This window comes from Pelodiscus sinensis, chromosome 18 (genome assembly GCF_049634645.1).
Source record: "Pelodiscus sinensis isolate JC-2024 chromosome 18, ASM4963464v1, whole genome shotgun sequence".
Classification (NCBI taxonomy): domain Eukaryota; kingdom Metazoa; phylum Chordata; order Testudines; family Trionychidae; genus Pelodiscus; species Pelodiscus sinensis.
Genome location: NC_134728.1, coordinates 276,742 through 290,057, shown reverse-complemented (window position 1 = coordinate 290,057; position 13,316 = coordinate 276,742). Strand labels below are relative to the sequence as shown.

General features: G+C 54.4%; 2 protein-coding genes across 3 annotated transcripts in view; one reads left to right on the top strand and one right to left on the bottom strand.

The window, feature by feature from the left end:
* The window catches only part of LOC112546280 (uncharacterized), a 150,885-nt gene that overhangs the window by 98,515 nt on the left and 39,054 nt on the right, over positions 1-13,316 (top strand). The gene's annotated exons all lie outside the window — the stretch shown is intronic.
* LOC102448987 (papilin-like) overlaps positions 1-13,316 on the bottom strand; it is a 60,059-nt gene that overhangs the window by 31,887 nt on the left and 14,856 nt on the right. The window contains exons 7-8 of the mRNA XM_075901107.1: positions 12,368-12,541; positions 9,233-9,387 (exon numbers count right to left, since the gene is read on the bottom strand). Of these exons, the coding sequence (XP_075757222.1) occupies positions 9,233-9,387; positions 12,368-12,541 (329 nt within the window). The remainder of the gene's footprint in view (positions 1-9,232; positions 9,388-12,367; positions 12,542-13,316) is intronic.

The following is a 13,316-nucleotide window of genomic DNA, read 5'->3' as shown; positions in this document are numbered from 1 at the left end:
ACGCATGTTCACCTCGCACATTCAACACAACAGCCAAGTGGCCACAAATTGGCAACACTTCCACCCTTTTATAGAATGACAGAATCCAAGGGCTGGCAGAGCCTGCAGGAGTCATCGAGTCCAGCCCCCTGCCCAAGGCAGGACCAACCACAACTCAATCGCCCCAGCCAGGGCTTGGTCAAAGTTAAAACCTCTAGGGATGGAGATTCCAGCACTTCCCTAGGGAACCCAGCCCAGCGCTTCCCCACCCACCTAGGGAAATAGTTTTTCCTAATATCCAAGCTAGACCTGCCACACTGCAACTTGAGACCATTGCTCCTTGTTCTGCCACCTGCCACCACTGAGAACAGCCTCTCACCAGCTTCTTTGGAACCTCCCATCAGGAAGTTGCGTCCATGTCCTTTCTGTAAGGGGGGCCCAGTTCTGGCTGCAATACTCCAGATTTGGCCTCACCAGTGCTGAATAAAGGCGAATAATCACTTCCCTAGATCTGTCGGCAATGCTCCTCCTAATGCCCCCCAATACGCCATTGGCCTCGGGAACTATAGGCCGGTCAGTCTTACTTCGGATCCTGGAAAAATCATGGAAGGGATCCTTAAGGAGTCCATTTTGAGACACTTGGACGAGAGGAAAGTGATCAGGAATAGTCAGCAGGAATTCACAAAGGGCAAATCGTGTCTGACCAATCTGATTAGCTTCTATGATGAGGTAACTGGCTCAGTGTACATGGGAAAGTCAGTGGATGTGACTTTAGCAAAGTTTTTGATACGGTCTCCCACAATATTCTTACCAGCAAGTTAAGGGATTGTGAATTGGATAAATGGACAGTAAGATGGATAGAAAGATGGCTAGAAGGCCGGGCCCAGCGGGTAGTGATCAACGGCTCGATGTCAGGATGGTGGTCGGTTTCTAGCGGAGTGCCCCAAGGTTCGGTTCTAGGACCGGTTTTGTTCAATATCTTTATTAATGACCTGGATGAGGGGATGGATTGCACCCTCAACAAGTTTGCGGATGACACTAAGCTAGGAAGAGGGGTAGATACGCTTGAGGTTAAGAGATAGGGTCCAGAGTGACTTAGACAAATTGGAGGATTGGGCCACAAGAAATCTGATGAGGTTCAACAAGGACAAGTGTAGAGAGTCCTGCACTTGAGATGGAAGAATCCCAAGCATAGTTACAGGCTGGGGACCAACCGGTTAAGTAGTAGTTCTGCAGAAAAGGACCTGGGGGTTACAGTGAATGAGAAGCTGGAGATGAGTCAACAGGGCGCCCTTGTAGCCAAGAAGGCTAATGGCATATTAGGTTGCATTAAGAGGAGCATTGCCAGCAGATCCAGAGAAGTGATTGTTCCCCTTTATTTGGCTTTGGTGAGGCCACATCTGGAGTATTGTGTCCAGTTCTGGGCCCCCCCACTACAAAAAGGATGTGGACGCATTGGAGAGGGTCCAGCGGAGGACAACCAAAATGATGAGGGGGCTGGAGCATATGACTTATGAGGAGAGGCTGAGGGAGTTGGGTCTGTTTAGTCTGCAGAAGCGAAGAGTGAGGGGGGATTTGAGAGCAGCCTTCAACTTCCTGAAGGGAGGGTCCAAAGAGGCTGGCGAGAGGCTGTTCTCAGTAGTGACGGATGGCAGAACAAGGAGCAATGGTCTCAAGTTGTGGTGGGGGAGGTCCAGGTTGGATATTAGGCAAAACTATTTCCCTAGGAGGGTGGTGAAGCACTGGAATGGGTTACCTAAGGAAGTAGTGGAGTCTCCATCCCTAGAGGTGTTTAAGTCTCGGCTTGACAAAGCCCTGGCCAGGTTGATTTAGTTGGAATTGGTCCTGCCTAGAGCAGGGGGCTGGACTTGACCTTCTGAGGTCTCTTTCAGTTCTATGGTTCTATGATTCTCATCCAGCTTCTCATCCACTGTAGCCCCAGGGCCTTTTCTGCTGAACTTCTGCTTAAAGAGTCAGTCCCCAGCCTGTACCAATGCCTGGGATTCTTCTGTCCTGCGGGCAGGACTTTGCACTTGTCCTTGTTGAACCTCATCAGATTTCTTTTGGCCCCATCCTCCAGTGTGTCTAGGTCACTTTGGACCCTATCCCAGCCCCCCACCATATCCGCCTCTCCCCTTGGCTTGTCATCTGTGAACTTGCTGAGGGTGCAACCCATCCCCTCATCCAGGTCATGAATAAAGATGTTGAATAAACCCAGCCCTAGAACCGTACGTGTGAGCAGAGCTTTCAAATAACTTCTCACTGCACTGGCCCTAGCTGGTGACAGGGAGCCAGGGAACTGGAATGCAGTAAAGAGGCTGGGCACTTTCTTTTTTGCTTCTTTGGGAGCTCTGAAGCACAACTTGGGACTGGCCAGGCAGACTAACTGCAGTGTTTCCCACAGTGCTAGGCGGCTCTTCCTGCTGTAACCTCAGCTCACACGTACAAAATATTCTTCTGACATCTGACCCTACATTGCTGGGTGACTAGAGATCTGCATTTTACTCCCAGTCCCGCTGTGGTGTAGTGGGGGGCTGTCTGCTCTGGAACCTGGGACCCCTGCGCTGGGCTGTGTGCTTCCCACTGACTCACCACATGTGGCTTAGCCCAGACACCCAGGCCCAGCCTGGGCAAGTGTGACGTAGTGGGGGTACCTGGCTGGTTTCTATGCTGCTGGCTCTGGGGGAACCCCCACTGGCTGCCGTGGGTACCACGACCCAGCAAAACAGGATGAGTCATTATGCAAACGAGTATGGCCAGACACCCCCCATGGAGAGGAACAAAGGGAGGTGGAATGCTGCCCTGGCTGGGGGGCAGGGCTGGAAGAGGGTTAGTTAGTTCCTGTCTGGAAAGCAGGGGAGAAGGATCTGGGGAGGGGGGCTGGGACTCCCCTATCTCAAGGGGAGCACTGAGACCTCTTAGCCCCAGTTCCTGTAACCAGATTACATCTGTGCTATGCTGTATCCTGGAGGAGCAATAAACCACCCTCAATTCCACTGGCTGGTGGAGTCTGTTTGTGCCATTTCGGGGTGCAGGAGACAGGGGACCCCCAACATGCCGTCACAGCAGGTAACAAGGCTCTTCCCAGAAGGAGAGACAAAGGGAAGGAGGCGGAGACGAACACCAGGTTTCGGGAAAAAGGTCAGTTTCTGGCTGGGGAACATGAAGGAAACAGCCTTTACTGAAGGCTGAGGGTCTAGGGGTGACAATGGACCCCCTAACCCAAGAGGTCTGGGGCATCCTGGCCCTGACTCCTGAAACCCCATCACGTCTGTGCTGGGCTGTGTCCCACAGAAGTAATAAACCCTCCCTGTTCTACTGGCTGGTGGAGACTGTTCTTGATGCTACAGGGCTGCAGGATGGGGGGAACCCTGTGTCACGTTATTGGATTGTGAGGGGAGCAGCCAGGTCACTGGGGGGGGGTTCGCCCCAAAGGTGGCACAAAGGGGGTCATGGGAGGGGTCAAACAAAAGGTTACTTTCTTCTGATTCTGTATCTGCTCTTCATAGATCTGTGTAATGTCTGTGTGTGGAGTCAGGAATCGGTGATCTGTGTGGAGACTGGAAGTCTCTCTGAGTGTGGTTGAGCACTGGGCAGAGCCCGGCCTATGGACATGCTAATTAGCGCGGCCCTGTGGGACAATGGCTCTCAATGGGCCAAGGACACACCTTGGGAATGGTGACCGACGCCTAAGGGCTACCAGCAGGGAACACAGTGATAGGCCGCTGGCCAGGTGACCTGCTGCAGCCAAGAAGAGACCAGGAAGGAGGGATAAATAGGCCATGTGGTGGACTCCATCTTGGTACTCAGCTCAGCACTTCATCCCAGAGGCAGCACTGCAGGGATCGAAGAGCCGGAAAGACCTGTGAACCCATCCTGAACCTAGGATGCGCAACAAGGACTTTTAAGCCAGCAGCTGTAACATCTCTGCTAGAGCCTGCATCGAGGACTGGGAGATTTGGTGCATGCAATGTACTATCCTTTAACAACCTTACTCTCATGCTTTTCTTTATTGTAGCAATAAACCTTTAGATGTTAGATGCTAAAGGATTGGCCCAGCGTGATGTGTGGGTAGGGTCCAAAGGGTAAATTGACCAGGGATCTGTGGCTAGTTTCTTGGAACCGGACAGAACTTGTTCGGGGTAGGTGGGATTGGGTGCTACGACACCCCCCCCCCCCCCCCGTGTATGAGTCCCGGGGCCACCTGGGGCACGGATATTGCTGGGGTTTCGGAGGGGGGCTCCTGGCTGGGGCCCGGCTAGTGCAGGTGGGAGGAGAGGGGGCCGGGCAGGGCTCTCCCCACTAGACACTGTGACCCTCCTCTCCCAGGGCGCCCACGGCTCCCACCTCCTTGGCGGTGCCGGGTGAGGTCGGCCAGGGGCTGACCCGGCGAGCCCAGCAGCCCTCCCACCTCGTGCAAGCTCAGCAGCAGGGTCCCGCTGCAGGGGAAGGGACAGGGCAGCGGAGTCTCGCCCGGCGGGTGGACACTCTGGGCACCGGGTCTCTCCCTGCGGAGCAGGACGCCAGGCGGGCAGAGGCCTGTCCTAGGCAGAAGCTGTGCAGCCAGCGGGGGACGGAGCCAGGGCGGGGTTAGGACACTAGACTGACGGCCTCGTGCCTGCTCTGCATTGCAGGGAGACCTGGGGTCTGCCCCACACCCACAGGAATAGAGATCTGTGTGGAGATGTGCGGTGGAGACGAGTCCTGTCCTCCACGGGAAAAGTGCTGCAGTAACGGGTGTGGCCATGTGTGCATGGGAGTGATAACTGTGACGTAGTGGGGGTACTTGCTGGGCTGTGGTGACCCCTGCTGTCTGGAGCAAGACCCAGCAGGGAAAACCTCGCTAGGCAGAGGTAATGCCAAACTTGTTGAACCAGTGGCCAGACACCCCCCATGGAGAGGAACAAAGGAAGGTGGAATGCTGCCCTGACTGGGGGGCAGGGCTGCAAGGGAATTTAGTTAGTTACTGTGGGAGAGCATGGAGGAGAGCCTAGGAGAAGGGGCTGGAGTTTAGGGGCCCAGTCTCCCCCATCTCAAGGGGGCCTGAGGCATCCTAGCCCAGCTCTGTGACCAGACTACATCTGTGCTGTGCTGTATCCTGGAGAGGCAATAAACTTCCTCTATTCCACCGGCTGGTGAAGTCTGTTTGTGCCATTTCGGGGTGCAGGAGACGGGGAACCCCCAACGCGCCGTCACAATAACAAGAAGTGAAACCCGGACCCTGGGCAAGACCCAGCCCCAGGACAGGCACCTGGCACCAGGCCCCAGCCGTGACCCCACAGAGGGGCCAGTCCTGCAAGCCCAGGCAGAATTTGCCTCCCGCTCACAGCCCCCTGTGTCTGGCTGGACCCAACCCCTCCCCCCCCAGCTGGAAATCAAACTACCCCTGTGAGCATCCCGGGGAGGATCAGTCGGGGGTCCTGCTGGGACACCAGGGGGCTCTGTCGGGGCTCCCCGCGCTTCCGGGAACTGCCCGCGCTGACTGCGCCATTCCCACCCCTCCTGGCGCACGCTCTGCTCCCTCTCTGGGCAGTTTCCGATCAGCCGTCCCCTCCAGCCCGGGCAGCAGGAAGCCGCTCCCTGGGGAAGTCCAAACTCCCAGATTCGCCAGGAGTCTCCCACCATCGGGCCCCGTCTCCCAGCAGCCACCACAGCCAAACTGGGTGCTGTGAGGCTGCTAGGAGTCCCGCAGGGCTGAGGGGGGCTCCCTGTCTGCTTTATCCTGCCACCCGCCCCCACACCGGCTCCGCAGCTCTAAGTGGCTAGGCAGGGGGCACTGTGGCCAGGGGAGCTGCAGGGGGGCGCAGCCCCAGGGTTGCAGCACATGCCAGCCACTCCCAGAAGTGCTGGGGGACCAGGGCAGGCAGGGGACGGCCTTAGCCCGTAACGCCGCCGATTGGGAACCGCCCGAGGGAAGCTCAGCCCGTTTCTCAGTCCAGCCCCAGCCCTGAGCCCCCCCCAGAGCTGGCACCGTAACCCTCCTGCCACACCCAAAACCCCTGCCTCAGCCCTGAGTCCTTCCTTCCCCGATCTCCCTCCCAGAGTCTGTGGGGCTGTTACGGCACCTGAGGAGCTCGCCCTCGGGAACTGGCTGGTGAAAGCTGGGCACAGAACTGACAGCCGGTTGCGGGTTTGTGCTCTGGTTCCCAGCACAGCCCTGAGCCTGGCTCTCATTCTGCTGCTCAGTTCAGCAAAGCAGCAAATTGTGACATGACAACCCTTGACCATGGGCTGGTGGAGGTGGGGGTTGGGGGCTGAGATAGATGGGGCAGTCAGTGGCCATGGAGTCCCTGGGAGTCAGGATTCTTTCTCTCTCTGTCCCATCCACTGGGGCATGGTTAGGGCGGAAGCCCTGGTCGTCTCTGGATAGCATGTGGGAGAAAAATCAAAGAACTCCAATTGTGTCTAAGGGGGGACTGTGGAGGAAATCAAAACTCTCTAAAAGAAAACTCCTGCAAGGGTTAAAAGTTTTCCAGGCCTCTCTCTGTAACAGAGAGAAATCATCTTAACTCTAATCAAGACCCTTGCAATGACTCCTATCTCAACTTCATGGAGACTCCTAGTCTGTCACAATTTGTCATGTAAACTCTTATCTTTGTCACTGTTTGCCTTGTAGACTCCTCACTCAGGTTCTCATGTGCCTTTGTACTGTGAAACTGACTTGGAGCAAACCTGGTGTGAACAGAAACGACTCAGCGTACTTCTGCTGAGACTTTGATATGTTAAGAAAAACAATCAACAACTAAACTGTCTGAACATACTGTATAAAGGATCCCTGAACCTCTCTCTCAGGGCTGCTGCTGCTCTCACTCTGGTAGCTGTCAGCCTGCATGCATGCATAAAAAAGTTTTCCTTTTGGATTTCTCTTCTGCCTCACTGGTTTGACCTCCAGCCTCGGACCCTTCTAGGGACTCTGTACCCCAGGGGAGAGGGGTTTCCCCGACAGTATCCTCTTAAGTGGGGTGGCAATTTCAAAAGCCAGCTTCAGACAAAAGACTGATTGCTTTCCCTTCCTTAAAAAGACTTTCCTCAGGGCTGGAATCATTTGGCTAAAACGCTCCCCATGGAAAAATACCAGATTCAAGATGGATTCCTGTACCAGTTGACATAGTCACATGTCTTTCTAAAACCAACCACAGTTTGGGCATGTAGGAAAAACAAACCAATTTGCAGATCATTGTCTTGAGCACTGGGCCATTAAGTTTCCATAAATACCACTCATGACTTTCGCTAGAAGACGTGGATTAATAAAACACATCTAACCTTCATATTTCTAACCTCACATACAAGGCCGATAGATGCAGAGAAACAGAATATACACATCCAGCAGATTGTCACTTTAAAATGATATGTCACATGATACATTTGGCCTAAAGCATTGTTGCGTTATGCATATTCATAAGCCCATTTTCATAAGCATGGGGGGCAGCCCATGACAGAGCGCTGTATTACACAGCCCTGGTGCTGGGGGAGATCAGGCCCCCAGGCGAGCCGGGTGGGACTCAGGTGTGGGCCATATTGGAGGGTCCGTCCCATGTTCACGCTGGCCCATCTGTCACACTCTTGGCTTTCTCAGTCCATCTCTGGTCGGCCCTGTGGAAAGGAGGCACTCAGTCAGATCAGGGATTTGCCCCAAGGCTGGGGGGGCAGGGAGGGAGGTAATAGCAGCAAGGGCCTGTAACCCTGGCCTGCCTCACGCACGGGGGCAAGGCACAGAGATCCTGGCACCCAGGGCTCAGTGCTCCCCAGCGCTCAGCTGAGTTAGTCCCCCCTCGGTGTCAGGTGCAGTCAGAGCTAGGGATGGGAGCATTGAACCATGTACACGGTTAACCAATAAGCCTGGGCTTAGGAGTGAGCATTCATGGTTACACACAGGCTCCTGCCCCGCTCCTGGGGAGCCGGCTGCCATCCTCACAGCCTCTGTAGCGTGAGGCAGCAGCCAGCTCCTGCACGCACTGGCTCCCGGAATGCTGCAGGGACATGGGGGCACAGACCCTCAGCTGATGCAGCTACACCCAGCCCTTCCTGGGCAGTGGCTGTCCTGGCAGCAGGGCTAGGGGCTGTGTGACCTCGGGACATAAGAACAGCCAGACGGGGTCAGACCAAAGGTCCATCCAGCCCAGTGTCCTGTCTGCCCCCAGCGGCCAGCGCCAGGTGCCCCAGAGGGAGTGAATCAAACAGGGAATGATCAAGCCATCTCTTCTGCCATCCATCTCCACCCTCTGACACACAGAGGCCAGGGACACCATCCCTCACCCAGCCTGGGTAACAGCCATTGATGGACTTAACCTCCATGAGTTTATCTAGTCCTGCCTTCACAGCCTCCTCTGCAAGGAGTTCCACAGGTTGACTATGCACTGTGTGAAGAAGAACTTCCTTTTATTTGTTTTAAACCTGCTGCCCATTAGTTTCATTTGGTGGCCCCTAGTTCTCATATAATGGGAACAAGTCAATAACTTTTCCTGATTCACTTTCTCCACACCACTCATGATTGTATAGACCTCAATCCTATCCCCCCTCTGTCTCCTCTTTTCCAAGCTGAAAGTCGCTGTCTCTTTAATCTCTCCTCATATGGGACCTGTTCCAAACCCCTAGTTACTCTTCTCTGAACCTTTTCTAATGCAGTATATCCTTTTTGAGATAATGAGACCACATCTGTACACAGTATTCCAGATGTGGGCGTTCCATGGATTTGTATAAGAGCAATAAGATATTCTCCATCTTATTCTCTATCCCTTTTTTAATTATTCCTAACATCCTGTTTGCTTTTTTGACTGCCGCTGCACACTGCGTGGACGTCTTCAGAGAACTAGCCACGATGACTCCAAGGTCTCTTTCCTGATTAGTTGGAGCTAAATTAGCCCCCATCATACTGTACGTATAGTTCGGGTTATCTTTCCCAATGTGTGTTACTTTACATTTATCCACATTATATCTCATTTGCCATTTTGTTGCTCAGTCACTCAGTTTGGTGAGATCTTTTTGAAGTTCTTCACAGCCTGCTTTGGTCTGAAATACCTTGAGCCATTTAGTGTTGTCTACAAACTTACACCTCCCTGCTTACCCCTTTCTCCAGATCATTTATGAACATGTTGAATAGGAAGATGGTCCAGAGCAGCCCCGGGAGGCGGCTGGAAACCCAGTTGGCGAGGCCGGCTGCACAGATAACGTGCCTGAGTCCTCCCCTCCCTGTCTGCTCGCCAGCTTCCCCCAGCCCTTCCCCTCCTCCCCAAAGAGCTGTGGGCTCACTCTAGACGCTGAACCTCACGTGCGTGGGGGCAAGGCACATCTGGCCACACCCAACACTGCAGCACTTCTGTGCTCCAGGGCAGTCGTTGTCACTGGAGCACAACAGGGCACAGATCCCAATGGTGTCTGGAGGGAACACAGGGCAGAGCCCAGGTTTCTCTGGAAGACAGAGCGTCCCAGGGTAGTGAGACACCTGGCTGATAAACCCCCATCCCCACCCCGCTCCAAGTGGGGCAGGGCGGGGAAGGGCGGGAGAGACAGCAGTGAGAGATTAGCTACCCGATGGGACACTGGGCTCCCTCTGCAGGCCCAGAGTCCCGAGAGCTCAGGGTAGGGGGGAGGGAGAGAAACAGCCACTTCTGCCTGCAGCTCTGGGCCAGGCGAGGGATTCTGCCCCAGGGCTCCAGCCAGGGCAGGCTGGATAAACAGGGCAGAGGGAGGGGCCACGGGGCCGGCCGGTCGCAGGAGGGAACATCTGCCCCCTTCCTGTGACTCCTCTCCGCAGAGTTGGTGTCTCACAGCTGGGCTGATGGGAGACCCTGGCTGGGCCGTGCCCGGCTCCTCTGGCTGCCAGGGCAGCAGGGGGGGCAGGAGGGCCAAGGGCGCCTCACAGCTGCTCTCTCACCCCAGCAAAGAGCCGCCTCCCAGGGCAGCCGTTTGGCAACTGGAGAAGGGGGCCGTTGCTGCATCACCCAACGGCCTTCGCCATGGCCTGTAAGTTCCTGTTCCAAAGGGAAAGGTAGCAGTAGCCCCCCTTTAAAGTTTGAACCCCTGGATTTCAGACTTGTCAGGGCAGGGTGCTATAAGCAGACCTCCCCTGACTCCAGGGGCAGGTTTTAAGTGCAACTGAGTTGGAGCTGCTCACAGCTCTGCCGTTGGGACACGGAGTTAGTTATAGAAAGAGGGAGGTAGGTGGTTAAGAATACCAAAAGGCTGGGCATGCCTGTCACGTTGCTGAATTGGAGGGAAGCAGCCAGATCGCTGGTGCACCCCTAGGTGGGGGTGTTGGCCCCAGAAATTGGTGTGGGGGGAGCCATGTGGGGTGTTGAGTGGGAGATTGTTGTTTGTTGATCTTACGTACGCTATTTATGTGAGTGTTTAATGTCTATGTGTGTAGGTAGGAATCTGTAATCTGTGTGGAAGCTGAATATTTCTGTGAATGTGGTTAAGCATGGCTATGGACAGGCTGAGTAGCAAAGCCCTGTGGAACAATGACTCTCAATAGGCTATGGACACACCCAAAGAATGGGATTTGTCACCTGAGGGCAGCCAGCAGGAAACATAGAGATTGGCCTCTGACCAGGTGACTTGCTGCATACAAGAAGAGGCCAGGAAGGAGTATAAAGAGGCCATGTGGTCGATGCCATTTTGGTTCTCAGCTCAGCACTTCATCCCAGAGGCAGCACTGCAGGGATTGAAGAGCCCAGAAGACCTGTGAACCCATCCTGATCTCAGGATGTGCAATAAGAACTTTTAAACCAGCAGCTGCAACACCTCTGCTAGAGCCTGCATCGAGAACTGGGATATTCGGTGCATGTAACGTACTGTACTTTAATAACCTTACTCTCATGCTTTTCTTTCTTGTGTTAATAAACCTTTAGTTTTAGATTCTAAAGGATTGGCCCAGCGTGATTTGTGGGTAAGGTCCAGAGGGTAAATTGACCAGGGATCTGTGGCTGGTTTCTTGGAACCGGACAGAACTTGTTCGGGGTAGGTGGGATTGGGTGCTAGGACCCCCCACCTGTGTATAGGCCCGGGGCCATCTGGGGCACGGATATTGCTGGGGTGTCGGAGGGGTTTTGCTCGGGAGGCTTCAGGCAGGCAGCTGAAGCGCTCGGTGAGACTGGTTCGTGGCCTGTTTGGAGAGGTCGCCAGTCGGGGGCTGTAAGGAGCCCCGGATTTGAGCAATTCGCCCTAAGCGGACGCCCTTAGCTGTGCCCAGACATGGCCCGGTCCGTCACAATGCCAGTCACTGAAGGGTTGTTAGAGCATCATGAAAACATTGCCAGGTACTTAAAAGATGGAGGGTGGGGAAGCAAGAGTAGCCATGTGTGTTGTGCTGCTAGGCTTTGAATTTGGACCAGTGCTGTTAAATGTATAAATGTTCTTCAAAAAGGGGGTAAATAGGGAGGTGGCAAAATTTACAGATTCCACAAATTACTCCAACTAGTTTAGTCTAAAACTGAGTGTGAGGAGTTATTAAAGGATCTCACAGAACTGGGTGACTGGGCAACACAAGGGCAGATGGAATTGGGTGTTGACAATGCAAAGCAATGTACATGGGAAACCAGAATCCCAACTATATATACAATATGATGGGGTCTAAACTAGCTGTTAACACTCAAGAAAAAGCTCTTGGAATCCTGGTGGATAGTTCACTGAATGGCCACTGCTTTTTTACCTGGTTGTTAAGCCACGGTGTCACTTTTTGGTTCTCTTCCTGTGTTTTTTAATTGGGGGTATACATTGAAGTTGGGCCTCTATTGTGGTGTCTTTGAAAAGTTTCCATGCAGCATGCAGAGATTTTACTTTGGACACTGTACTTTTTAATTTCAGTTTAACTAACCTCCTCATTTTCCTCCACTCTGGAAAGATACTGCACTGAAACTTTCGCACTCTGAGGCATGAGAAACAAGCCCTTGAACACAGGAAGTTTCAATGCAGGAACTTCCAGCTCTGGGTGCTACGCCCTCCTGTGTAGATAGGTTCCCCAGAGTGCCCAGAGACAGTGGCGGATATAGGGCAGGGAGAGTGGAGCGGCTACCGTGGGCCCAGCACTTCAATAGTCCCCCGTGCATGCGCCATGCACACGCTACTTCCGGTTGGCTGCTCCCGAAGTGCATGCGCGAAATTGTGCCACCCCGGGTCTCGCGGCGCTGTCCTGGGCCCCGCAAAATTATCATCCTCCCCTGCCCAGAGAGATTGGCCAGTGCTGACACCGCAACAACACTGTTGTGTTAAAGCTTCAGTGTTGAAAGAGTAGACAAAGCCTTACTCTGTGTCTGTGCAGTGCGTGGGCAATGGGGCCGTGGGCTGTGGTGGATGTTCTAGGGCTCTGTGGCCCCAGATCTTTGCAGAAAGGTCTCTATTACCAGGGAAGCTGACGACCCCACTCGCTGAGTCTCCCTCAGTCTCTTACCAGGCTGTCCACACGCCCGCAGACATTCCTCTTCGGTTTCAAACCTGTTCCCGTTCCCCAGGCAGCCGCCATAAATGAACGTCTCACAGCTCTTGGTGACGGGGTTGTAGAAGTACATGGTCATGTGGGCCTCACAAGGGCCAGCGTCCGGAGGGAGCTGGCAGACGTCCCCAGCTGCAGAACAAAGAGAAATAAGTGAGGGGTAAAGCGGGGATTCTGTACAGAAGCTCAGCTCAGCCTCCTATTCCAAGCCAGCAGAGCTCTCGCTCCAGGCCTGGCGGGATGTGCAGGGGCTGGAGCTGGAGATGAGGGACTGGCCCTAGTGCATGAGAAGAGTGTGCGGTGCATCCGAACCCTGTGTCAGGCCCATTCTCAAGCTCTGCAGCATTTGAACAATGAGCAAGAGCACAGCGGGGGTCAGATGCTGAGACCTGTTGTGCAAACCCCTGGACAGACAGAAGGGGCGCGCCCATTTCCATGCAGATTAGGTGCATAAAGGGGCAGGCTGAGCATTCTGGGGACTGGGATCCAAGTGCAAACATGACTGACCTTTGCCGGCGCCGTTCATGTTGTGTCTCTGGCCTGATTCTGTCCAGGGCCCCCCACTGGCTCCCCTGGGGCTGGTTAAGGTCAATGAGCCCCAAGCCAGAGGGACACTCAGTGCAGAGGCAGGGGGTGCCCTGCTGGGCGAGGGGCGGGTGCAGCTGTGAAATCCTGAGCTGCTGAGCCAGGGAAAGGCCTGGCAGCTGCTCTGGGAGACCTGCCTGAGGAGGGACTGCAGGAGATTCCCCTGATACTGACAATCCCTTTCATTGCCGCGGACTGAAACCAGCCGAGGGATTTGAGGGGATCCCTGGATAGGTGCTGCTGGGTGACGGGCCCCTGCGTGTATCTCAGCGACCCCACACACTCCAAGCGGCATCACACCAAGGGCGCCTGCGCACCTGGC